This window comes from Mesoplodon mirus, assembly GCF_964341445.2.
Source record: "Mesoplodon mirus genome assembly, chromosome: 12".
Lineage (NCBI taxonomy): Eukaryota > Metazoa > Chordata > Mammalia > Artiodactyla > Ziphiidae > Mesoplodon > Mesoplodon mirus.
In genome coordinates, this window is record NC_138988.1 from 39,466,169 (window position 1) to 39,493,840 (window position 27,672).

At 41.9% G+C, this 27,672-nt stretch overlaps 1 protein-coding gene across 1 annotated transcript in view; it reads left to right on the plus strand.

The window, feature by feature from the left end:
- PRKAR2A (protein kinase cAMP-dependent type II regulatory subunit alpha) overlaps positions 1–22,598 on the plus strand; it is a 94,192-nt gene extending 71,594 nt beyond the window's left edge. Inside the window, exons 6-11 of the mRNA XM_082638116.1 lie at positions 2,082–2,235; positions 10,538–10,639; positions 10,812–10,886; positions 15,006–15,071; positions 17,638–17,779; positions 18,262–22,598. Of these exons, the coding sequence (XP_082494242.1) occupies positions 2,082–2,235; positions 10,538–10,639; positions 10,812–10,886; positions 15,006–15,071; positions 17,638–17,779; positions 18,262–18,395 (673 nt within the window). The 3' untranslated portion in view covers positions 18,396–22,598. The remainder of the gene's footprint in view (positions 1–2,081; positions 2,236–10,537; positions 10,640–10,811; positions 10,887–15,005; positions 15,072–17,637; positions 17,780–18,261) is intronic.
- Positions 22,599–27,672: the final 5,074 nt, after the last annotated feature.

Sequence of the window (27,672 nt, forward strand, 5' to 3'; positions counted from 1 at the left end):
CAAAAAACTCATTTTCTAGTTGGAGAGACTAGAAGTAGATAACTATTACATAATTAAATAGATAATTATTACATAATTTGATGGTAACAACAGTGAGAAAAATATGTCCCATTATTTGGAAGAGGACCGAAGTGAGAGGTTAGGAAAGACTCTTGTTTTGTGGCTTCCTGAAATTATTTGTGGTGTTCCCAAAATTAAGTTGCTAGTGTCTCCTGGAAGAGAGACTAAAAACACGTAAGTGAATTTACCCTGAGTTCCATGTATTCCACTCGTGTCCTTGTTACTTTTGCCTTGTCCACCAGGTCAAATACAGGTCAGCTTACCTATTCAGTGGTGAGCTCCCTTGAGAGCAGGGTTGGTACTGTGTACCTGATACTTGAGTGATTGGCTTTATTCTTTGCTTCTTGTGTAACATATGATACCTAATGATTTTTATCAGACAAGTGGAGGCTCTTTGTAGGAAACTTAGGGAAAAAAAAAAAAACAGGAAAGAAAGTAATTTAGCCCTAATTTCATCCCCAGAGTATATTCTTCCTTTCTTTTTTTTTTTTTTTTTTTTTCCTATGCTTTACTGTTAGGTCAGATCCATTATCCCAAATTTGGTTCAGATATTGAGACTGATCATACCACACACACAGCTAAGAGGATATGAAAAGATTTATCACTCACATAATGAGGCTTTTAAGGGAGAACAGGCCAGATTCCCAAGAGGTCCAAAAATGACTTAAGACAGCAGGGAGGGGTGACTGGCTTGGTGTTTCACGGTGGTTAGAGGGTGGGGCTGAGGTCAGAGTACTCTTATATATGGGCAGGCTCTAGTTTTGTTTGAATATCCCATCAGTGCCAAATAAGGGAGCACCCAGGTTTTCTTCTCAGCTTTTCCAGATGTGAGACGGAAGAGGAAGAAGGATTGGGAGTGGTAGGGCTTGAAAGCTGTTAACAAACATGTAAAATGTAGTCAACTCTTTATTACATATATATGTATACTTTTTATGTTGGGTCATATACATTGACTTGATTTTTAAAATCTATTTGAAGTAGTTTGCCATGGGATACAATATTATTCTATGTCATGATTTATATTGACTGCATAATATGAATATAGACATATATTTGACCTATCCCCTATTGTTAGCAGATTAAATTGTGGTTTTTGTTCTTATAAATATTACCTGGTGAGCATCCCTGCAGTTAAATATTTTCCAATATCTTTGCTTATCTCCTTCAGAATGCCTAGAAATGGAATTGCTATGTCAAAAGGTCTCTTTAAGGAATTTGTTATGTTGTTAATTATCTTTCAGAAACTTTAAAACATTTACATTTGCTTCAGTGGTGTACTGAGAGTGCCTGTTTCTCCAAATGTTTGTCCATTCTGAATATTTTTCTTTAGCAGTCATTAACAATCAATAGATAGAGAATTATATCATTTTTTTCTTTATTTTAATCAGTTCTACATCCTAGTTTTCAACAGACTACAAAAGAAAACCCATACAATCATTTCAATACCTGCAGGAAAAGCATTTGACAAAATTCAACACCTTTCCATGATAAAAACTCTCAGCAAACTAGGAATAGAAGGGACTTTTCTCCAACCTGATTAAAGGCATTTATATAAAAAAAAAAAACCTGTAGCTAACCTCATACTTAATGGTGAAAGATTGAATGTTTTCCCTTTAAGATGGAGAACCAGACAAGCATGTCTCCTCTCACCACTTCAATGCAATATTATACTGTAGGTCCTAACCAACGCAATAAAGCAAAGAAAAAAGAAGGAAAAGAAAAAGATGGAGTGAGGAAAGAAGGACTGACGGGAGGGAAGAAGGGCATACAGATTGGAAAGGAAGAAATAAAGCTGCTTTGTCTTTGTTTGCAGATGACATGATCCTCTAGAAAATGCCAAGTTCACTCATTAAAACTAATAAATGAGTTTAGCAAGGTCACAGAATACAAAGTCAAAATGAAAAAATTTATTATATTTCTATATACTAGCAAAAATCTGTTGGAATTCCCCAATAACAACAACCTTCTATTCATGTACACCTGCCCGTTGTAAGTAAAATTGTTTCTTGTTATATTTCCAGGGGAACCTATGATATTTTAGTAACAAAAGATAATCAAACCCGCTCTGTTGGTCAGTATGACAACCATGGCAGTTTTGGAGAACTAGCTCTGATGTACAACACCCCGAGAGCTGCTACCATTGTCGCCACTTCAGAAGGCTCCCTTTGGGGACTGGTGAGTTAAGAGAAATGGTTCTCCTTGCATAGCATGGTATTAATTCCCCTTACTTCTGAGTCTCTGTCATTGGGCTGCTGGTTCACGCTATATTTTATAGCCAGTTATCTGAAAGACATCGTGGAAGGTTTTGTACCAGTGTGTTTTTCCACTTCTCTGAAGTGATTTATCAACAAACCACTTATTCCAAATTACAGAGAAAAGACTGGATCTTGTGACCTTGCAGTTGTGTCAGCTCTTACTACATTTTCCATTTATGTTTTTATCAGACAAGTAGAGAGAGGGGGGTTAACTCTGTACAAGAGACAACCTAGAAAAATAAGTGTCATTGAAAGCTCTGCCAACCATGTTTTCCATCTCTATCTATCCTAGGACTAACTTTTCTCTGTGTTTGGCCATCTATTTATTCATTGGTCCATGCCAATATTCAATAGATTTAGACGACTAGAAAGGCTGATAGCCATATTCTGGGAAACAGAACTTTCCTAGAATGTCTTAGGCACAGTACTGCTATGATCCTATCCTCTATTATACATGACCCACCTTGCTTCCTTCATTATCAAGCCTTCAAAATATATAATTCTCTTCCTTCTTAAACAAAACAATCATCCTGGGCTTCCCTGGTGGCGCAGTGGTTGAGAGTCCACCTGCCAATGCAGGGGACACAGGTTCGTGCCCCAGTCCAGGAAGATCCTACATGCCACAGAGCGGCTGGGCCTGTGAGCCATGGCCACTGAACCTGTGTGTCCGGAGCCTGTGCTCCGCAACGGGAGAGGCCACGGCGGTGGGAGGTCCAAGTACCGCAAAAAACAAAACAAACAAAAATCATCCTCTTGTACAGATTCCAAATTTCACTTTTAAAATGTTCACATCTATGATAATTTGTTTCCATTTACTCTACAAACAGAATTAGATATATACCTTGGAATTATCAACATATTTCTTCAAATAAAATCACATTTTAAAGACATACTAGAGCACTTTATTGTGCTATACTAATGTAGAATTAAGAATGCCCCTGAGGCAGGACAGGAATAAAGACGAAGACATAGAGAATGGACTTGAGGACACCGGGAGGGGGAGGGTAAGCTGGGACGAAGTGAGAGAATGGCATGGACTTATATATACTACCAAATGTAAAATAGATAGCTAGTGGGAAGCAGCTGCATAGCACAGGGAGATCAGCTCGGTGCTTTGCGACCACCTAGAAGGGTGGGATAGGAAGGGTGAGAGGGAGATGCAAGAGGGAGGAGATATGGGGATATATGTATATGTACAGCTGATTCACTTTGTTATAAAGCAGAAACTAACACACCATTTTAAAGCAATTATACTCCAATAAAGATGTTAAAAAAAAAAAAAAAAAAGAATGCCCATGAGAGAGACTTCCCTGGCGGTCCAGTGGTTAAGACTCCTCGCTTCCAGAACAGGGGACTTAGGTTCAGTCCCTGGTCAGGGAACTAGGATCCCACATGTGGTGCGGCCCACAAAAAAAAAAAAAAAAAAAAAAAAGATTGCCCCTGAGAGATGAGAGATACATTGGTTTAAGAATACATCACACACTTGGGAAGCCAGTGCTTAAAATACTCAAGGTAGAGCTTCCCTGGTGGCTCAGTGGTTGAGAGTCCGCCTGCCGATGCAGGGGATGCGAGTTCGTGCCCTGGTCCGGGAAGATCCCACATACCGCGGAGCGGCTGGGCCTGTGAGCCATGGCCATTGAGCCTGCACGTCCGGAGCCTGTGCTCCGCAACGGGAGAGGCCACAACAGTGAGAGGCCCGCGTACCGCAAAAAAAAAAAAAAAAAAAAAAAAAAAAGATGTCAATACCAAGGTGACACAGATATTGGAATTAGCTGACAATGATTTTAAAGCAGCCATCGTAAAAATCCTTCAACAAGCAATTATGAACACACTAGAAACAAAGGGAAAAAAATAGAAGGTCTCAGTGGAGAAATAGAAGACAGAAAGAAGATCCAAATGGAAACTTTAGAACTGGAAAATACAATAACCCAAATAAAAACTCACTGGATGGGCTCAATAGCAGAATGAATATAAGGGAGGAAAGAATCAGTGAACTTGAAGTTAGAACAATAGAAATTACCCAGTCTGAACAACAGAAAGAAAATAGACTGAAATGAACAGAGCCTGTGGACGAATAACAAAAGATACAGTATTTGTGTCATCAGAGTCCCAGGAGAAGAGGAGAATATAGAGCTAAAAAATTATTCAAGGAAATAATAGTTGGAAAATTCCCAAATTTGGTGAAAGATAATAAACCTACAGATTCAAGAAGCTGAGTGAACTTCAAATTAGATAAACCCAAAGAAATCTATGCCAAAACACATCAGAATCAAACTTTAGAAAACTAAAGACAGGAATAAATTTGAAAGTGACTAGAGAGAAACAATGCTTTACCTACAGAGGAAAAACAATTTGAATGACACCAGATTCCCTATCCATGAAGGCCAGAAGGAAGTAGCACAGCATTTTTCAATTGCTGAAAGAAAAGAACTGTCAACTCAGAATTCTATACCTAGTGAGAATATCCTTCAGGAATGAAGGTATTCTCAGATAAAACAAAACTGAGACTTTGTCACCTGCAGAAGTGATAAAAGAAAGAAATTTGGAACATCAAGAATGGAGAAAGAATAACAGTAAACATATGGATAAACATAAAAGTCTGTCATCCTCTTGAGTTTTCTAAAATAGGTTAGATGCTTGAAGCAAAATTATAACATTGTCTTACGTGGTTCTTAATGTATATAGAGGAAATAGTTAAGACAATTACATTCTAAAGGGGAAGGAAAGGGGCCTAAATGGAAGTTAAACTTCTACACTTTACTCAAACTACTAAAATGTTGACACCAGTAGACCATGATAAGTTACATATATAAATATAATACATAAAGCAACCACTAAAGTAATCTGTACAAAGAGATACACTCAAAAGCTCTATAAGTCCATTCAGATAACCTGCAGGAAGGCAAGAAAATTGAAACAAGAACAGGAAACAGGGAAGAACAGAAAACATTGAATAAAATGGTAGACATAAGCCCTAGTATATGAATAATTACTATAAATATAGATGATCTAAATATACCAACTGAACTTATTTACAAAGCAGAAGTAAAGTCATGAATGTAGAAAACAAACTTATGGTTACCAGGGGATAAGCAGCGGGGAGGGATAAATAGGGAGATTGAGACTGACATATACACATTATGGGAAAAGAATCTCAAAAAAAGAGTGTTTATATGTATAACTGATTCACTTTGCTGTACACCTGAAACTAATACAACATTGTAAATCAACTATACTCCAATAAAAAAATTTTTTTAAAGCTATTATGCCAAGTTAATTCAATCTAACTAATTAGAGGGCAGGAAGTTCTTTCAATTATTGTATGTGCTGTCTGAGAAACACACTTGAATATAGCTACAGATTTCATTAATTGCAGTTCATTATTTTCCAGATTAGTTACTAAACTTGCATCAGAAGGTCAAAGACAGCAATTTTGTCAGCTGCCACTTCTCTCAGTGCTGTATCTTTTGCATTTCTGGAACTCAAACAGAAATTGATTACAAACAAAAACAAATCTCCATAAAAATGAGAAACATAAGTCTTTATGAATATGTTCAAGCCAAATGATTTTGTAAAGTATAAGAATCTTTGTTTTTAAAGACTTCCTTATAATCTTTATTTTTGGACTTCCCTGGTGGCACAGTGGTTAAGAATCTGCCTGCCAATGCAGGGGACCCAGGTTCGATCCCTGGTCCGGGAAGATCCCACATGCCACAGAGCAACTAAGCCCGTGCGCCACAACTACTGAGCCTGTGCTCTAGAGCCTGCGAGCTGCAACTACTGAAGCCCGCATGCCCTAGAGCCTGTGTACTGCAACTGCTGAGCCCATGTGCCGCGACTACTGAAGCCTGTGTGCTGTAGGACCCGTGTGCTGCAACTACTAAAGCCCGCGTGCCTAGAGCCCATGCTCCACAACAAGAGAAGCCACTGCAATGAGAAGCCCATGCACTGCAATGAAGAGTAGTCCCCACTCACTGCAACTAGAGAAGGCCCACGCACAGCAACTAAGACCCGATGCAGCCAAAAATAAATAATAATTTTTAAAAAAAGAAAGTAAAAGTATAGTAATGTATATACTATGCAAACATTAACCAGAAGAAAGCAGTAGAACTTATATTAATATCAGATAAGTAGACTTCACAGCAAAGAAAATTACCAGAGACAAAGAGGAACATTACATAATAATGAGTTAATCTACCAAGAAGACACAGAAACCCTAAATATGTATATACCAAACAACAGAGCTTCAAAATATGTAAAACAAAAACTGATAGAACTGAAAGAAGAAATAGACAAATCCACAGTTATATTTGCAGTCTTCAACACCCCTTTCTCAGCAATTGATAGGACAACTAGACAAAAAATCAGGAAGGATACAGAACTTAACATCACCATCGACCAAAAGGATCAAATTGAAATTTATAGGACACTTCACACAACAACAGAGAATACACATTCTTTTCAAGCCCACAAATGTTCACTGAGATAGACTACATGTATCCTGGGATATAAAATAAAACTTAACAAATTTAAAAGAATTGAAAGCAGACAATGTGTTCTCTAATCACAATAGAATGAAACCAGAAATCAATAACAGAAAGATAATAGGAAAATCTCCAAACACTTGGAAATCAACCCATTCCTAAATCTAAAAGTCAAAGAGAAAGTCTCAATAGAAATTTATTAAAAATGAACTGTAAAACTGCTTGCCTTGGACTTCCCTGGTGGTGCAGTGGTTAAGAATCTGCCTGCCAATGCAGGGGACACGGGTTCAAGCCCTAGTCTGGGAAGATCCCACATGCCGTGGGGCAGCTAAGCCCATGAGTCACAACCACTGAGCCTGTGCTCTAGAGCCTGCAAGCCACAACTACTGAGCCCACGTGCCACAACTACTGAAGCCTGTGCATCTAGAGCCTGTGCTCCACAAGAGAAGCTACTGCAATGAGAAGCCCGTGCACCGTAACGAAGAGTAGCCCCTGCTCGCCACAACTAGAGAAAGCCCGCACACAGCAACAAAGACCCAATGCAGCAAAAAATAAAAATAATTAATTAATTTAAAAAAACAACTGCTTGCCTTGTTGTTTGGATATGAGAATTAAGTAGAAGCACATCCAAGAAGCAGTTTCCTCGGTGCCTGGCACAAAGTAGGGTACTACAGAGTGGTGGCACCTGCTTCCCTTGGTTGTGGTGCTGCTCACCACCCTTCCATTCCTGAAACTCCCTCTCCTGAGATCCCTGCCCTGCCTTCCTAGTTCCTAGCCGTATCCTTTGCAGTCTTTTCTTCCACTCCCTGCTATCTTAAGTGAGATTCATCTCCCTGCTGCCTTACGTGACCTATTTAGATGCCCTTTTCTCCTGCGTTATTCACCTGCTTTATAGCCCAAACCCTTCCAAAGCTTCAGTACCACCTTCAGGAAAGTGACTCCCAGAGGGTCCTCTATAGCCTGACTTCTTACTTGTGCCTTCTTACAAGGCCTTTGGAAATGCCTTCTGAGGCTAAAGCAGGGAGGACCTGGTGTTGCCACTGAGTTTCTCAAATTGGATTCTATATTCCTTCTCTTACTGGGGGCAGCTGCCACCATGACCACTACACTTAGTCTTTGCTCCCACTCTGTCTTGCTTGCATGAAAGTGAGTAGAAACTTTCTTTTTTAAAAATATTTATTTATTTATTTGGCTGTACCAGGTCTTAGTTGCAGCACGTGGGATCTATGTTGCGGCATGTGGGATCTAGTTCCTTGACCAAGGATCGAACCCAGGCCCCCTGCGGAGCACGGAGTCTTTTTTTTTTTTTAATTATAAATTTATTTTTGGCTACATTGGGTCTTCATTGCTGCACCCGGGCTTTCTCTAGTTGTGGCGAGCAGGTGCCACTCTGTTGTGGTGCGTGGGCTTCTCATTGCAGTGGCTTCTCTTGTTGTGGAGCACAGGCTCTAGACACATGGGCTTCAGTAGTTGTGGCATGCGGGCTCAGTAGTTGTGGCTCGTGGTCTCCAGAGCACAGGCTCAGTAGTTGTGGCGCACGGGCTTAGTTGCTCTGCAGCATGTGGGATCTTCCCAGACCAGGGCTCGAACCTGTGTCGCCTGCATTGGCAGGCGGATTCTTTTTTTTTTTTTTTTTTTTGGTACATGGGCCTCTCACTGCCGTGGCCTCTCCCATTGTGGAGCACAGGCTCCGGGCGCGCAGGCTCAGCGTCCATGGCTCACGGGCCCAGCCGCTCCGCAGCATGTGGGGTCTTCCCAGACCGGGTCATGAACCCGTATCCCCTGCATCAGCAGGCGGACTCTCAACCACTGTGCCACCAGGGAAACCCGGCAGGCGGATTCTTAACCGCTGTGCCACCAGGGAAGTCCCAGTAGAAACTTTCTGCAGTCAAAGGAAAGGGTAGTATTCTTCTTCTCTTTTGAACTTCAGGGCTACTTGCTTGACTCTGAACACTTGCTGCCTGAGGAAGCTACCATTTCACAGTAGGAGTTTCCTCTTCATGGCTCCATTGGAAGCTCCCTGAAAGCTGGGTTGGTGTCTGGTGCTTTTTTATATCCTCCGCAGTCATAGGAACTGGACTTGCACAGCCTGAGAGCTCTGGGAAGTGCAAAAGCATGTGTAGAAAGGGTTGGAACACAAATAGAGATATCAGTTGTTTTCTCTTTAGCTAGAAATACAGTTTATTGCTGCAATTGTAGTAATCTTTGTAACATTATCGATGGATTTAGAAATACTGTTTTTTTGACAATGTCTGCTCAAATATAAGGAAAGGAATTTTATAATTCCCATTGTCTCAGTCTTGATTGTTCTCTTTCCACAGCACTCTTGGCCTAGATTGGTGCAGGAAACATGTAGAAACTGAAGTCTAAAGATAATGGAGTAATATTCCAAAGTATAACAATAACATTTTAAATGATACATCTCTAACCTTGGACTTCAAAAAAGTAGTGGCAAGTGATGCAGCTTATTAGAGCAATCAGAGATTGAATGGCTCTTTTCAAGCAGACAGATGGCAAAGGAAATGGGGGCAGAATCTGGCTTAGTACCAGAGAGCAGACATTATTTGTACTTCAGTTTAGGAAGGGAGGGTAGGAGTCTGCCACCTATTATACTAGGAGTATAGGGTGCAGTAGGTGACTTCGCCTGTCAGGCAGATGAAGCATGGCATGGGATAGGACCAGGGAGTTCTGTGGCTGATGGAATATGAGCCAGTGAAATGTATTTAGACATCTCAACTCAGTTGTCTTCTATGTGTTTTCTCCACCCAACTCCCACCCCATCATCAAGAATACTGAAATAGCAAACCTACAGCTAAACATGCCCTTAGCCCCTTGCTGTTTTTCATTCTTTCAGCCTTTAGGATGTCATTACTGTACTTTAAAAAAAATTTTTTTTCTATTCCTGAGAGCCCGAGATAGAAGAAAGTTACAATTAACTTAGGTACAAAAAACTGCCTACTCATGTAGGAGCCTAAGCAATTAACATTCTCCTGGCTGCATGTCCCTCCCCACACACGCATACACATATCTGAGAAGTACCTGATCATAGCTCTGGTTAACTGTCTCGAGTATGAATCCGTGACTTGCTGGGGTCAAGATATCTTTCACATGCCTGCCTTCCATTTTGAGTTTCCTACTTTATCTCTCCATTAATTTAAAACCTACCTCTCCTTCAGGTCCCAGACAAATTTATATTTTTGCAACAAAATTATCCTTGATCACTCCAGGCTATCGTGACCTCTCTCCTCAGAATTCTTGTGGCACTTACTTTGTCTCTGTAGTTCATCTAGCACGTTTCATATGCTGTCTTGAACTGTAGTTTTTTTACTCCTATAAATTTTGTATCGTCTCCCCATTGAGATTATAAAGTCCTTAAGGGCAAGAACCATCTGATTGTTTTATCTCCCTTTTTTGAAGGTGCATCTTTTCACATTAAACAGTGACTGTGAGCTCACAAATGTTTGATTGGGACGTTTTAAATTTTGTATTCTATTTATGCCCGACCCATAGGTGGTACCCATTGAGTACTTGATAACAGGTGACAACATGTGAGACATCTGTCTGGCTCAGGCTACAGGTCTTTTTCTCATAGCAATGACTCAGATTGAAATATCATTAAACACTCAGTTGACCCAGTACCTTCCAGAGACCTCTAATGTTTGCTGTGGCATAGTTAATTAAACCATAGATGCTCCCTTATACAGGCATTTACCAGAATTTTCATATCCTTTCTTATAGGACCGTGTGACATTTAGAAGAATCATAGTGAAAAATAATGCAAAAAAGAGGAAGATGTTTGAATCATTTATTGAATCTGTGCTGCTTCTTAAATCACTAGAGGTAAAACCTATTTTAATAAGAGTCTGTTTATGGGGATTTAAGCAAAGCTGTTAAAACGATTCTCGTTAGGTTTCTTAAATCATACTATTCTAGCCCATTTCAATGATGTATAGATACTATTTGTGACTTTCAATTGAGACGTTTCCTTATAATGTGTATGTTCATTGTTCAGGTGTCAGAACGAATGAAGATTGTGGATGTAATAGGAGAAAAGGTCTATAAGGATGGAGAGCGCATAATCACTCAGGTGAGTGGGGGCCTTGTGCAGCTCCTTTCCCGGAAGCCACCTCCTGAAGGACTAGTGCATCATTTGTCCTGTCACTGTGGGGAGCTCATGTTGCACGATACGCAGGCACACTTCCTGCAGAGTGTTCTGAAGCCCACTGATGTTCAGCTCACTGACTTATGCACATCTCTTGCCTCCATTCACCTTTCCTTGGCTCCTGGTGTTTGTTCTTTTGGATGTCATTTTCTTTTAACCCTGAGTAAGCTTCCTGCATCACTGTTAAAACCTGGAGAAGGTCTAAAGGTTGTGTACCTTCTCTCCATGTTTGGCACAAAGTCCCTTTTAGCTAATCTAGCACAAACCAGTCTTCAGTGACTGCCCAGATTTGTAAGGTATCTTTCGTGTTTCCTTTGTACCTTTTTGTCCTGTTATTTGGGTGCTGTAAGGATCCTCACACACTGGGCTGGAACATGATGATGAGTGCTCTGTAATAATCTTCCTAGTCTACTATGTTTCCAGTTTTAATTATATATAAAGAGTATTATAGACCTTTCTGAGTCTAAAACTTCTCTGCCAGTGGTTCTGGCAAGAGCACTGGGAAGGGGAATTCCCTGGCAGTCCAGTGGTTAGGACTCCACGCTTCCACTGCATGGGGCATGGGTTCGATCCCTGGTCAGGGAACTAAGATCCCACAAGCTGTACGGCACAGCCAAAAAAATTTTTTTTAATTAAAAAAAAAAAAAGCCACTGGGAAGATGTCTGGTTGTTCTGGGTTGGGGATTGTGTCCATACCTGAACCCAGAGCTGGGCTAGAAGGAAGACTCAGATTGGTCAATCCTAAATCCCCAAACCACCCCTGGGCCCTGGAGGTGTAGTTGGCCCAACCAGTACCACAGAGATTAATCAGGCTTATCATAAAATGAGAGAGAGATGCTCCAGAGGAAAAGGACTAACAAAAAAATGATGCCTACTCTAAGTGGCATCTCTAAATGCCTTTGTTTTCTAGATAGCCCCACTGTTAATAATTCTTTTAATTAGAAATTGGTTTGATTCGGTAAATATTTACTAAGATAGACAAGTAGGACCAGATATAAGTGCTATAATGAGAAGGAAAAGAATGGCACTGAGGACTTCCCTGGTGGCGCAGTGGTTAAGAATCCACCTGCCAATTCAGGGGACACCGGTTCGACAAGCCCTGGTCCGGGATGGAGCAGCTAAGCCCATGTACCACAACTACTGAACCTGTGCTCTAGAGCCCACAAGCCACAACTACTGAGCCCACAAGCCACGACTACTGAAGCCTGTGTGCCTAGAGCCCATGCACTGCAACAAAGAGTAGCCCCAGCTCACTGCAACTAGAGAAAGCCTGTGTGCAGCAACGAAGACCCAATGCAACCATAAATAAATAAATAAATTTTTTTTTTTTTTAAAAAGAGTGGCAGTGAGAATATAGAACAGGATGTATTCTATACAGTTTCATGAAGGAAATGCCCTTTGAGCTAAGCTTAAAGAATAAGTGCAGTTCCAGCAGTTGAGGTCAGGGAAGGATCTTTCAGGGCAAGAGAACAATGTGAGCAAAAGCCTGTGGGTGTAAGCTGTGTTCCAGGGCAGGTGTCCTAGTACGGTAAGAATGTAGAGCTGAGTTGCAGGAATGGGACATGTTGACTGGCCACATTTGCTTCTGAAGCTGTGGTGCTTTAATTTACTCCCAAAGGACCTCTACTTAATCCTGAAAAGCCCCAGACCTTCAGGAGGTATGTCAAGAGGTATGAAAAACCACAGTGTTTTCTGGGATGTCTGTGTCCTTGAAGATAGGAGTGCTAGGTGGTGGTGCAGAATGGACACAAATTAAGATGATAACCACCTTATTATAGACCCCTTTCGGCAGTGTCTCTAGACCAAGGCTCCTCTAAGTGAGGTCCCAGGACTAGCAGCATTAGCATCACATAGGAGTGTTAGAAATTCAAGCGCCTGGGCCGCACCCCAGACCTACTGCAGAAACTATGCTTTATGTTGTTTTGTTTGTTTGGTCAACTTTGTTACCCTATATTTTATATACAGTACAATTACCAAGTTTAAGTATACAATTTGAGAGTTTTATAACCATCCCTATAATCATAGTGTACAGCATTTCTGTCATCCCTAAAAGCTCCCTTGTTTGTGTTTTAAGTAAATCCCCTCACCTGCTCCCTTGCTCCTGGAAACCACTGACCTGCTTTCTATTGCTCTAAAAATTCCTTTTCTAGAATTTCATGTAAATGAAACCATATAATGTGTAGTTTTTTGTGTTTGACTTCTTTCTCTTACCATAATGTTTTTGAGATTTATCCATGTTGTTGTATGTATCAGAGGATCATTCCTTTTTATTGCTGAGTAGTATTTCATTATACAGATGTACCATAATTCATCTTTCCACACCAGTTGAGAGACATTTGGGGTCTTTCCAGTTTTTGGCAATTATGAATAAAGCTGCAATAAGCATTTGCATACAAGTCTTTGTATAGACATATGTTTTTATGGAATTGCTGAGTCATATGGTAAACATAGGTTTAACAAATTGCCAAAATGTTTTTTAAAATGTCTGTACCATTCTGCATTCCCCCAGCAATGTTCAAGAGTTCCAGTTGCTCTGTATCCTCATCAGCACTTAGTATCGAGTCTTTAATGTTAGCCATCCTAGTATGAAGTGGTATCTCATTTTGGTTTTATTTTGCATTTACCTAATGTCTAATGATGGTGAGCATTTTTTCCTGTGATTGCTTGCCATCCATATGTTTTCTTCGGTGAAGTACATCTTTTGCCCTATTTAAAATTAGGTCATTTGGCTTCTTAATATATTGAGTTGTAAGAATTCTTTATGTACTCTGAGAACAAATCCTTTATCAGGCAAATGATTTGCAAATATTTCTCCCAAAATGTGACTGTGGCCATGGCTTGTCTCTTCATTTTATTAATAATACCTTTTAAAAAGCAAAAGTTTTTAATTTTGACGAGTCCAGTTTGTCATTTTTTTCTCTTGTAATTCACTCCTTTTGTGCCCTATTAAAAAAAAATGTTTGCACAGTTAGTAAGATTTTCTCCTGTTTTACTTCTAGGCAAGCACTGTTCAATAGAAATATTATGTGAGCCACATACAATTTAAAATATTTTAGTAGCCAAATTTTAAAAAAATGAAACAGGTGAACTTAATTTTAATAATATATTTTTAGCCTAATATATCTGAAATATTACATTTCAACATCTAAGTGATATAAAAATTTGATAATGAGATATTTTACATTTGGGGGATATTCAGTCTTTAAAATTCAATGTGTATTTTACACTTACAGCACCTATAAATCTATACAGGCCATAGTTCAGGTGCCCAGTAGGCCCGTGTGACTAGTGGCTACTGTATTGAGCTGTGCAGTTCTAGTTTCATAGTTTTAGATCTTACATTTAGATCTATGATCCATTTTGAATTAATTACATGGTATAAGGTTAGGGTTTTTCATATGGATGTCCAATTGTTTCAGCACCATTTGTTGAAGAGATTTTCCTATCCCATTGCCTGACACTTGCATTGAAAACCAATTGGCCATATATGTTTGGGTCTATTTCTGGTCTCTTTTTGTTCCATTGATCTATGTCTGTCTCTCTGTTAATAATACTGCACTGTCTTGATTACAGTAGCCTTACATAGTAAATCTTAAAATCAGGTAGTTTAAGCCCTCCAAATTTTTTGTTCTTTTTCTTTTTTTTTTAGTAAATTTATTTTAGTTATTTATTTTTGGCTGCATTGGGTCTTCGTTGCTGTGCACGAGCTTCTCTAGTCTAGTTGCGGTGAGCGGGGGAGGTACTCTTCGTTGTGGTGCGCGGACTGATGCTCTGTGCAGTTACCAGCCGGGGCATATTCATGGAGACAGATGTGAATACTCCATGTTAGGAAGTGAGAGATGTTTGTCAGTCATAGTTGGACTAACATCCCTGGCAATCAGGATCCTCTCGTTTTGTTCTGAATTTATTAGCCATTGACTGGTTTGTAGGTTTGGAAAATAAATACCAATTCAAGCTCAGGCAATGTGAAAATGATCTATTTCTGCGTCCCTCTTTAATACATATATATATATGGCTCTGACCTGACCTCCTCTCCCTTTTTAGGGTGAAAAGGCTGATAGTTTTTACATTATAGAGTCCGGTGAAGTGAGCATCTTGATTAAAAGCAAGGTGAGTTTATGTGTGATGGTGTGAGTTATGTCAGGGGAGATCCAGATGCCAGGTATGTGCACAGAAAGTAACTGTTTGCTTTAATAATGTGAAGTGTGTTTAGTGTATCAAAACCATCATTATGTGAGATATGTGACTGACAATGACCAATGTTTAAGCCCATTCATTGATAAAGATTTAGTATATTTTTTCTTGTTCCTATTGCCTTTACCTCTGTTACATAATTAATGATATGAGAAATATTGGCCTACAAATCAATAAGAAAAAGGATAAGCACCCTAACAGAGAATGGGGCAATTATATAATAAAAAAATACATGTGAGTGTTGAATATGAAAAAGCTTCCTTTTTAGAGCACTAGGAAGGGAGGTCTCTAGGACAGATATTATTATGACTATTTGATGGATAGGGAGACCTAGAAAACACAGTGACTTATAGATGGGAAGAGTGATTCTTACCATAAATCCATCATCATCAGATTTCCTGTTTCAATTTTTTTAAGAATAAAGAACTTGTTATACTGCATTACATATAATACTAAATCAACCTAGTATAAAACCTTTTATGGAGTATTTTTTGTAAAAGTTAAGTATGGAGGAAGAAAGAAAAATATGATTACTGCCTATAAGATGGCTTGTTCCTAATTAAAAATATTTTTTTTTACTTATAGTTTTTAGACTACTGATACATGTTTGTACATTTCTCATATTCATTGACATCTACTGATCACAGCAGAGTGTTGGGTTTGTAGGTCTAGCAGCACTGTGGCACTGGGTTGGGAAAGGGGGAGTTTGTCAGAAATTCAGTCTTGGGCTCTGCCCCAGACCTACTGAATCAGAATCTTCATTGTATCAAAACCCACAGGGGGCTGGTGTTCACAGTACAGTGTGATAAGTGCTACTCTAGAGAAGGGACTAGGTAGACATGGACACGTCTGCAGTCCCAGAGAAGACGACAGAAATTGGAAAGAGATCATTGGCTTGGAAGGGGCAGATCAACTTCAGAGCAGACAGGTCAGGGCAGAAGTGTGAAAGGAGGAAAAGTCAAACCATGTGAGCCAGTGTGGTACTTTTGTTTATTTTTCTAAATTAACCTTCAGGGACTTCCCTGGTGGTGCAGTGGTTAAGAATCCGCTTGCCAGTGCAGGGGACATGGGTTCAATCCCTGGTCCGGGAAGATCCCGCATGCCACCGAGCAGCTAAGCCCGTGTGCCACAACTACTGAGCCTGCGTTCTAGAGCCTGCAAACCACAACTACTGGGCCCACACTCTGCAACTCCTGAAGCCCATGCGCCTAGAGACCATGGTCAGCAACAAGACAAGCCACCGCAATGAGAAGCCCGCACACCACAGCAAAGAGTAGCCCCCGCTCGCTGCAACTAGAGAAAACCCGCACACAGCAACGAAGACCCAACGCAGCCAAAAAAAAAAAATAATAATAATAAATTAACCTTTAAAAAGTTTTTTATCTGCCTGTAACATAAAGTCGTTCTTAAAGATTTAGACTAATTCTTATTAATGTTATTAGTATTTTTTTACTTAAATTATTGCTTAGCTTAGCAGATGGATTTGTTTAAAAAAAATAAGAAACTCTAGATAGTAAATAAAATATAGTACCTTATTTTCAGTAATTTGAAAAGCACAAAGTATAACCTGCTTGATTTCTTAAACCACCAAATTTCAAGGTTGAACATTACTTTTAAAAGTATTGGGCCTCCCTGGTGGCGCAGTGGTTGAGAGTCCGCCTGCCGATGCAGGGGATACGGGTTCGTGCCCCGGTCTGGGAGGATCCCGTGTGCCGCGGAGCGGCTGGGCCCGTGAGCCGTGGCCGCTGGGCCTGCGCGTCCGGAGCCTGTGCTCCGCAACGGGGGAGGCCGCGGCAGTGAGAGGCCCGCATACCGCAAAAAAAAAAAAAAAAAAAAAAAAAGTATTTAGTTACTTAACTCTTCTAAACAAATATGGTAGGGGGACCACTAACTTAAGATGCAGGTAGTACCTAAAAATAAAATTTGTCACCGTAAAGTATTGTCCGAGAAAAGCATGGCCTCAAGTCAAAAAGAAGTAGCCCTGAATTATGACTGTTTGCCTATGAGAAGCATTGACGTTATTTAGGAAGAATTAGCAAAAGACCTTATCTTCTACCCTGTGTCTCAGAAGTCAGCATCTACCAAATGGATCGCATTCATATATGTATAATATATGAATATAAAATATATAAAAATATACATTGTTATATGTTATATAGTATATTAACATAATATTATATACTATATTAATATATCATATTAATATATACTATTATATAGTATATATATTATATATAATATAATAATATTATACATATATATATACACCTTACCTCTTGGTAAAAGCCAACTCATTTGGTTAAACCAGGCCGCTGAGATTAGCCCATGCAGTTTACATGGTACAATTAGAGTCTCTGCAACATGAATATGTAAGTAATTGTGTTAAATAAGTGTACTGAAAAGGGAATGTAAGTGTGTGCAACTGGACGTGCCTAGTTGTGATTCTGGAATCAGCCCTGGTCATGTTCTCTACCTGCCCTAGACTAAAGCAAACAAGGATGGTGGGAACCAAGAGGTCGAGATTGCCCGCTGCCGTAAGGGGCAGTACTTTGGAGAGCTTGCACTGGTCACCAACAAACCCAGAGCTGCTTCGGCTTATGCAGTGGGAGATGTGAAATGCTTAGGTAAGAAAAATTCTATATGCATTAGTGTTGTGTTTTTTTTTTTTCTAACATGCAGTATTTTTTTCCCATCAGCAAGCCTTGACTTACTCTGTTAGCTCTCACTCACATCTAGGCTTGAACAGTTTGTGTGACCAAGCAGAAATGGGTTCGTGTGTTCCTTTAGCAAACATTTTTGAGCACTGACAATAGCCTATGAACAGCCATATAGACGCCCTGGCTGTGTGGATGGAGACAGGTGTCCAGGGCTGTGTGGGAACAGAGGGAGTGAGTGCTGCTGCGCTCTGCAAAGTCTCAAACTTAGATGACATAGTCCTGCTGTGTTCACATAGAAACATCCTTTCTTTTTCCAAGTGTCCAGTATCCAATAGTCCAGTTCCTACAACATGAATGGATATGTTTAAGAAAAGGTTTGCATGAGGGAAATGACTGAATTATTGGTGTAGAGAACTTATTCTCTCCCTCACCTCTTTTTAACAATGCAGTTATGGATGTACAAGCATTTGAGAGGCTTCTGGGGCCCTGCATGGACATCATGAAGAGGAACATCTCGCACTACGAGGAACAGCTGGTGAAGATGTTCGGCTCTAGCATGGATCTGATAGATCCTGGGCAGTAGGTGTGCCACACCCCAGAGCCTTCTCCATGTGACACCAAAACCTTCCGGTCAGCCACAGAACACAAACAGAAAATGTGACAGAACTGTTCCTGCTGTTGCCGCCACCACTGCCTTTGCTATGGCTGTGGGCGTTTAGAAAACTTGGAAGTCAGCACTAAAGGATGGGTAGAGGTTCAACCCACACCTCCACTTTGCTTCTGAAAGCCCATTATTAGACCACTTGTAATGATTACTCCAACCCAGTTTTCACATCTTTGGTTCAAAATGGCATGTCTCTCCAACAATTTAAGTGCCTGATACAAAGTCCAAAGTGTAAACATCTTCCTTTCCTCTCTTGCTGTTACTGTTGCTTTTGGAAGTTACCACAGGTTGGCACAAACCTGTTGTATAACTGTAGACACCCTCCCCAAACCTTTTTTAGCCTTCTGTTTCCTCATTTGTCCTTTGAGAAAGTCCACAACTGTAGCCTTTGGTTTTACCATCAAAAATCGTGGCAGATGTGATGGAGGTCTGTGGTCCTGTGGCATTGTACTGCCTGCTGACAGTGGCACACATGACAGCTGTCCCCAAACTCTCAGTGATGCTTAGGGAAAGACCCTGCCCAGGGCCCAGCAGGTCAGCACCCCAAAGCACACTGATCAGACATTGGAACCCACGTTAGAGCAGAAAATTTGAGTTCAGCACATTTTACAGGTAGCAGAGAGCCAGGGAAGGTTTTCTGGGTTGGGGGCGGGGGTGTTTTATTTTGTTTTAGTAGATTTTGTTTTGTTTAATCTCTGTGCAGTTTGCATGAGTGAATTGCTGTCCATTTATAAGGAGCTGGGGTCTGGGAGTGCCATCACTGTATCTGACCTAAATACTTTCCTGGGCAACTCCTGCCCATCTCTTATTACCAGTTCCTCTTACTGATGGCAATGTGCTGGCAAAGAGAGACCTTTCCCTCTACTCCAGAGTTGTTATGTAGCTTTGCTGTTGAACCATCAATTTTTAAACTCTTTAAAGAAGAAGCAGCTATTTTTTTGAAAAAAAAAAAACCAACTATCTATTTAGAGAATTTCCCTGGACATATTCATATGTATCAGTTTGTCAGCTGACTCAGGCATTCATCTTAAAGATCAGCTCTTTTTGTTAGTTTTTAAAAATCAGCATCATTTACAATTTCCTAGAATTACTGCAAAGACCTTTCTAATTAAGATGTTGGGATATTTAGGGTTCCAGTTGTTAATCCCAGAGGAAAGTAATTTAACTTGTATTTTAAAACTTTTTAAACCTTTTGATTATATCAGGTGGAATTCTAATGAATTATCATAATTAACTAGATATATTTCAGAATGAAATTTTTTTTCTTCAGAATAACCTAGAATCAGATGCTATAAGAGATCCTAAGAGCAGTTTGAAATTTACCTAAAGATAAATTTGGATGTCATAGCCAAGTTTATATTAAATCAAGAGGCCCTTTCCAATATGAATTTTTTTACCTTGTATATCTCAATAAACCCCTAAGCGATTACATGCTGGGGCTTGAGTCATTCCTGTTGTAGACAGTGATGGAGACCATATGGTCACCTTCCACTGTCCTCCTAATAAGCCAGGCTGTCTGCTTTTGCCACGAACAGTATGGTCAAGAGATTTTCAGAGTGGTGACCCATCGCAACCTTGGTCAATTCTCCCTTTTTCTTGTGCTCCATGAAGTGAAAGCAGAAGGACTCTTTCATACTGCCCTAGGTAGCCTGCCTTGCAGGTCTCAGAATTGTGAAACATTGTAACTAATACTCCAAAACAGGCAGCTAGCACTGGGAAAGCCTGTGTGGTTTTTCCCACGGTTTTCTGAGGTTCTTATTTTCTATGGTGTTGCTTTAGTATCAAATATAAATTAAGAAAGCAGATATTGCACTTCAGCAAACAAGAACCATACCTGTTTCTTACACAGGTAACAGGTACGTTCAACTTCAGGAGTGACACAGAGGTGTAGCCCCCAGACTGTGTAAGGACTCTGTTTAAACACTGAGCAGGGGAACTTCCCTGGTGGTGCAGTGGATAAGACTCCACGCTCCCAGTGCAGGGGGCCCAGGTTCGATCCCTGGTCGGGGAACTAGATCCCACATGTGTGCCACAACTAAGTGTTCGCATGCCACAACTAAGGAGCCTACATGCTGCAACTAAGGAGCTGGCAAGCCGCAACTAAGGAGCCTGCCTGCCTCAACTAAGACCCAGCGCAACCAAATAAAATAAATATTTTAAAAATAAAAATAAATAAATAAACAAACACTGAGTGGATGCTGCCTTACACCCCGCATGCCAGCATTAGTTAGGGCCAGCTGTGAACTCCGACCCAGTCACTCCCGCAGGCTGCTAGGGATGGGACTTCTCATCTTGCCCTCTTTCACATCCCAGTTCAATCTTCCCCTTCATAGAAGCCTCTTTGACACCCCCAACTTACTGATGCTTTCAGTTTTACAAAGTAGAATTCATCAGGTTTAAGTCTTCCTGCTCTAACTGCGGATTGACATGGATCATCAGTCCAGACCCTCACTGCATATAGGGCCCCTTGAGGGTCTGACTTGAGGAAGGGAGACTTTACAGGGACCAGTGTGAGTGAAAAGGACACAGCCATTACCAAGGTGCCAGGAGTCTGACAGTGTTCCAATTCTCTTTACAGCATGAGGAATTGAAGGTGGCAGACCAAGTTCAGCTCAGGACTCTGGTGTCCACATTGTGCTGGGCAAGCCCTGCACTGAGAGTTGAGCCTCACAGGGAGGAGCATGTGTTGGGAAGAGGTCTTTTTTTTTTTTTTTTTTTTTTCCGGTATGCGGGCCTCTCACTGTTGTGGCCTCTCCCGTGGCTCAGTGGCCATGGCTCACGGGCCCAGCCACTCCGTGGCATGTGGGATCCTCCCAGACCGGGGCATGAACCCGCATCCCCTGCATCGGCAGGCGGACTCTCGACCACTGCGCCACCAGGGAAGCCCGGGAAGAGGTCTTTTTGATAATTGTTTTATACTGTTCTCTTCTATGATGGTTTAGAGCTTCATGCTGTCTTTTCTGGCTTTGCTATTTATTTTGCATGGTGGAGAATGTACCTGAGAGCCTTGAGGTTCAACCTGCAGTATTATTCTTCCTCCTGGCCCCAGTTTAATACACCCACTTTCTTCTTTTGGTTGTATTCTCTGAAGGAAGGGTTCATCTGCTCTATCCTCTTAGTCCATAGTCCTTATATATAAATATGTTATGTATAATTGCAGTAGATTCTCAAAAATCAGGGTGGAGCTTTTCTTTGAACAGTTTAATGAGCGAATTCAGCAGCAAAGTGTCAAGAAATGATTCTCCAGCCAGGAGAGGTCATGTTCATCCTCTTATTGCCCAGATTCTCTAGTCACAACGGTACAGTAGTCAGTGAGAGGTGCCACTGGCACCCAACAGCCCCTAGGCACACAGCATTTCCATGTCCTGTCACAGTGTACAAACAATTCTCTCATTTAGGAAAATTGAATGAGCATTTTTGCACAGAGAAAAAGGAAAAAGACCCACGAATGTCATCTTTTATATTTTGTTTTCAGTTGGCTAATGTTGAATTTTTTGTTCTTGACATGCACTTGTAAACCAATCTTGCCAAGATACAAGTTGTTTTGGTTTTTCACTACAATTACCTCTTGTTCCTCCTGTCCTGACTGCTGACGTTCCTCAATGACTCTAATGTCTATTTTATGGGAAACAGCCTTCCCATGGGTTTCCTTTTACACACTGCAGGGCTATCTTTATACTTCTAAAAAAAAGGAGAAAACTGTCACTAAACTCATGGGGGATTTGCAGAAAACCATTTAGCCCACCTTGAGCAAAAGGTAGATTCCTCATTGTTTTCTTAAGCTCATTGTAATAAAAGAAATCTAATTCAGCATTATTGTGCTACCTCAAAGGTAAAAATGTTTTAAGGTCTTTTTGGTTCTGAGTTCTACACATAGTGTTTGAAATGTCTTTCAGTTGGAATTATTTTTAAATCATTGGGGAGAATCTTATTTTAACCTGTTTTACACTTGTATTTTAATCTCAGAAGAATAAGTGATTAGAATGTGATCAATTCTTGCTCTGTAGTGTTGAACATATGATTAAATCATTGTTTGCCATAAACAAGGTTGGGTTTTTTAAAAGGAAACTCTAGGGCTCAGCTTTGCTCTTGGTTAATAAAGGCTGACAAATCATATCTGAATTTTTGGTGCAGCCTTGTGTTGTGTGTTTGTCCTCATTTCAGTGTTCTACCTGTCACAGCATTCATCTAGCATGTACATTATTGAGATTGGAGTATGAGCTCTTAAAAATTAGAGAGGAGGCCTGGACATATATATTAGGGTTCTCCAGAGAAACAGAACCAATAGCGTGTATGTGTGAGGTGTGTGTGTGTATATATAAAGAGATTTATGGGAATTCCCTGGCAGTCCAGTGGTTAGGACTTGGTGCTTTCACTGCCATGTCCCCGGGTTCAATCCCTGGTCAGGGAACTAAGATCCCACAAGCTGCACAGCACACCCAAAAAAAAAAAAAAGAGAGATTTACTACAAGGAATTGGCTCACACCATTATGTAAGTCCCAAGGTGTGAAGGGCGAGTTGGCAAGCTGTAGACCTAGGAAAGCTGATGGTTTAATTCTAGTCTGAGTCTGCAGACCTGAGAACCAGGAGAGCCAATAGCCTGTTTCCCACCCAAAGGCTGTCAGGCTTAAGACCCAGGAAGAGGTGATGTCCCAGTTTGAAGGCAGTCAGGCAGGATAATTCTCTCTTACTTGGGAGCGTCAGGCTTTTTGTTCTGTTCAGACCTTCAACTGATTGGATGAGGCCTGCCCACGTTAGGGAGGGCAATCTGCTTTACTCCGTCCACTGATTTGAATGTTACTTTCATCCAAAACCACCTTTTCAGAAACTCTCAGAACAATGTTTGACCAAATATCTGGGCACCCCATGGCCCATAAGTTGACACATAAAATTAACCATGACGACATGGTATTTGAATTGTTTGGGGATGGTGTACAAGGGCATCCAATATATCCCTTGCTGGGGAAGATATACTCACCAATGAAGCCCAGCAGAAAACATCTGTCTGACAGTATTAATTATTTCCTTCTCTGTAACATAGCCATAACCAGAACTAGCAATGACTCTGCAATAGCCCGCTGTATTTATAGTTTGTTTCCTAATGACCAAAGGAAGCTCATTCTATAACAAAATCACGTTCCACTTTGATCTTGCCTTCACCTGGCAGTACAAAAGGGCCAAGTAATAAGTGAATATAAAAAATATCCACGTGGGGTCCAAGAAACTAGTAGTTGAACCCTCAAAGCCAAATTGACCTTGTTTCAAGGCTTTAAAAATTAAATATGGTTTGGCCTTTGGGGTTTTGGTGGTGGTATTGCTATGAACAATTAGGAAGTGCCAGGACTATGACAAGATCGTATGGTCCACAATCTCAGCCATGAAGAGTGAATATCGTAGGAGGACTTTGCTTTCTATGTATGTTCTAACAGGAAGCTACAAATCTGTGCCATCAAAATTACCTGAATATTGGGACTTCACTGGCTGTCCAGTGGTTAAGACTCTGCGCTTCCACTGCAGGGGGCATGGGTTCCATCCCTGCTTGGAGAACTAAGATCCTGCATGCCGCGTGGTGCGGCCAAAAGTTAAAAAAAAAAAAATTTACCTGAATATATCCTTAACAATCTTAGTGCATCAATTTTATAGCAACAGAATTAAAACAGTATTACTTATAATGTGATTAAGGAAAGTGGGGTTGTTTCATAAGACATTCATGTTAAATATGAATTTTGCTTCCTTTACCCATCCTCTCTACAGACAAATGCCTTATCACAGATGATGGCCAGTGATACATACTGTTTACCTGATTGGGGGAATGCAGAGTGTCAACCAGGAACATATTAAATAATCAGTTGTGAATTCAGATGAGATGAGTATTATCTAAGTTCTGAATTAGAATGTCAGAAATTAGGTCTGACTCAGCTCATTTGTTCATTGAACAAAATCTTGATTACCTGCTGTGGCCATTCCTGACACTGTTTAAATCCCAGGAATTATCAAGAGTAATGACGCTGGGGTCCGAAGGGCATTCCTGGACCTTTCCTCCAGTGCTATGGAGCTTATCCTCATGTTTCTGGACTCACATGGACAGCAGCCCCAGTCTCCTATTTCAAGGATGATCATGCTTCCAGTGCCTGTTGTTGCCCTTGGTCATGCTGCTCTTCTCTATATGGCTCCCATTGCCTCTTCTTAAAGTGAGTAGTTTGGACACACAAGCATGCAGTGTTCCTCACTGCTTTAGCTTGCATCACATAATTATGGTTACAGAAGCATCTAGGAAGCTGTCAAAAGAGAAAGACTAGATTTAAGATTTTAAGGAAAGCTCCCTCCAGGTAAGGACATCTCAGAAATTGTCATCTTCATGCTAGTCATCCTAAATATCAAGATTAAGTTTGGCTGGATATGCCTTTCTGGCCTAGGTTGCCTTCTGTGATGAGGTGCTAAGAATCAAATTTTGTGGGAAGTGTCTCTTTTGTGTGACATTTCCACCCCTTCCTCTTTGACTCCTTCCCAAATAGAATCCTTGATCCTGTGGGCACTTCTCTCTATTCTGTGTCTTTAAGTACACAGAGTCAAGCAATGCCCCGCCCATTTGAAGACTACAGGGCAGGAGTCTGACCAGACCGGAATATGAAACCACTGGGCGACTGGGAACTACCCCAGACACTAGGAAAGCGAGCAGGACCTGACTTCACTAATCAGTCCATCCTGACAGGGAGAAGAATGGGTATTTGCCGGTCAGCTCTTGGGGAAGAGCTGTCGAAACAGATAGTACCAGCCAAACCTCCATGGCCCTTCCTCCCTCTGCAGAATTGCACTGAGGCAAGGGTCAAAAGCCACTGTATATGCTGCTGAAAGCTAGGATCCAGCAATCTCCTCTCTGGCTAGACCCTCCAGTCCCCAGAAAGAGGAGGCAGAGGTGTGCAGCTGTTGTTTTTTTTTTTTCCTAGCAAACAAGTAAAAAGGAAGAGCTAAAGTCCAGACCCACCAGATGAGCAGACCAGCACTTTCCAGCATAATATTCAAGCATAGTTAAACTGGACATTTTTATTCTGAAAATGAAAGGCCTGGGCGTGAAGGGACACCTGCAGTACACATTCCCATACCTGCCATGAGCCCATCCCAGGCAGCTGAAGAAGCAAGGGACCTGAAGCTAAGTCTTAGGCCTGTAGGACAGGCAGGGAAGAGGCCTTTGAGGCAGATGTGCATTAGTCACAGGCAAGTGAGAATCCTGCATGAGCCACCTTGGACCACTGGCATCCTGTCTCAGAGCTGTGCAGCCAGCCCCATGCCTGGGGTGAGAAATAGGGCCATGCATGGGCTCAGATGCCCCCAGGAATCGGCCTGGATCTCCAAATGAGGGGCTCTTCCCTCTGGCAGCTCTGGAAGCCATAGCACTTTCCCAACCAGGATGGAGCTGGGACACAGAGGGTATATGACCCGCAGACCTCCAACTCAGGCACTGCTTCTACCTCAGAACTCAAGATGGTTCCACCAGGCTGGCAGCTCCTGCCTGAGGCGAGTCAGACGAGGATGAGTTGGAGTTCTCATCTAGGGCCTTTGCTTGCTCCACTGTGAAGAAAGAGGTAGGCTTATGGGAAGGTATCCACCCCCACTGCCCTTGGCTTTGCCCACAGGCATTGGCCCAGGAGGATTCCAGCCTTGCCTCTCACATGCCTGGGCTGGGCCAAGGCCCAACTACAGTAGGTGGCTGGGGCCCAGTGGCTGGTGTGGTCTCTCCCGTTGTGCTCACTTTAAGCTGGGCATCTCGGGCTCACAGAAAAAGCAGCCCCTACTCTCTGACAGAGCTGGCCTGATGACTGAAAACCAGGGTGGGTTATCCTAGTACCTGATAAATGGGTGAAACTATTTTATAACATAAGAGGGCGAGCCTCACATCTGGGACCTGGTCGAAGGGCCAGGTTTACAACATGCAGGTGAAGGTACGTTAAAAGTGCAGGTGTAGGGCCCACTGAGACCAGGCTGGCCTCCAACACAATGGGAATTTTTCCGAGTGCCTCTCTAGAGTCTTCACTCCCCGCATGTGCTGGTAACAAGGGTGTATGTGTCGAGGATGCTGGGAATCACCTCCACTCTGGCCCTGTGGAATCATTTTCTTGGTAATTTTGCTGCCTTTTGTTCTGGAAAAAAAAAATCTTAGGAATGATTTGCAGCCAGCCCCTCCCCACATGGACCAGTCCCAGGCCTGGCTGGGGGTTGGGGGAACATCTGGGATTTGAGTCCCTCCCCTGCCCAGGTGAGAACATCATGTTCCCTACTCAGAGATGCATATCCAACCCTTGAGTGCTGGGGGCCCTGGGAGGACTCCAGGCTGGAGAGGGTGGGGTTGAGTGAGAATGACCCACTCTGTTTGAGAAACAGGAAGGGAAAGGAATTCCAAGAGATGTCTGATCCCAGAACAACTGTATGCACTTCCATCCCCACCGCTCCCCAGGCCCAGGCCCTAGCAGATAGGAGCGCTACCTCAATTCCAGCCCCGGGCCAGGGCTGCATGGAAAGGACAAGGTGCCACAGGGGAGCCACAGCTGTTCACACACATAAATCAGGCTCCCCAACTGCAGTCTCCTCAACCTCCTGGTCCAACTCTCATCCCCTCCACCTTTGGACAACCTCTTTCACCTTGGCCCATTCCTGCCTGGGGCCTGGTTACATCCCTGAGATGAGGTCTCTGATCAGCACCTCCCTGCCATCCTTCACCTCCAGGCCCCTTGCACTGCTTGCTGCCCAGCCCTGTCCTCTAACCTCTTGCATCCCTGCTCACCCTCCCCCAGCAATGGCCTCACCTTGATTTTAGGGAAAAAACAGAAGCGATGGGTCAGAAGCTCAGGGCTCCTCCTCTGTCCCCCATGTCCTCCTCTAGCTCCTGCCCCACTGTTCTCCCTTCACAGCAAAAGCCTCGAGACTTGCCTGCAGTTGCCTCCTCACCTCCCATTTGTTACAGCGCAACCCTGCCCTCCCGAGTGGCTAACATGGGCAGACAGAGCTGATGCACAGATGAGGGCAGAGCCGGCTCTCTGGAGTCTCAGCCGAATTCACCATGGCGAACTTCTCCCTCCTACTTCAAGAACCACCTTCTCGGAATTCCGTGGCAGTCCAGTGGTTACGACTCCGCGCTTCCATAGCAGGGGGCACGGGTTCGATCCCTGGTCGGGGAACTAAGATCCCGCAAGCCAAGCAG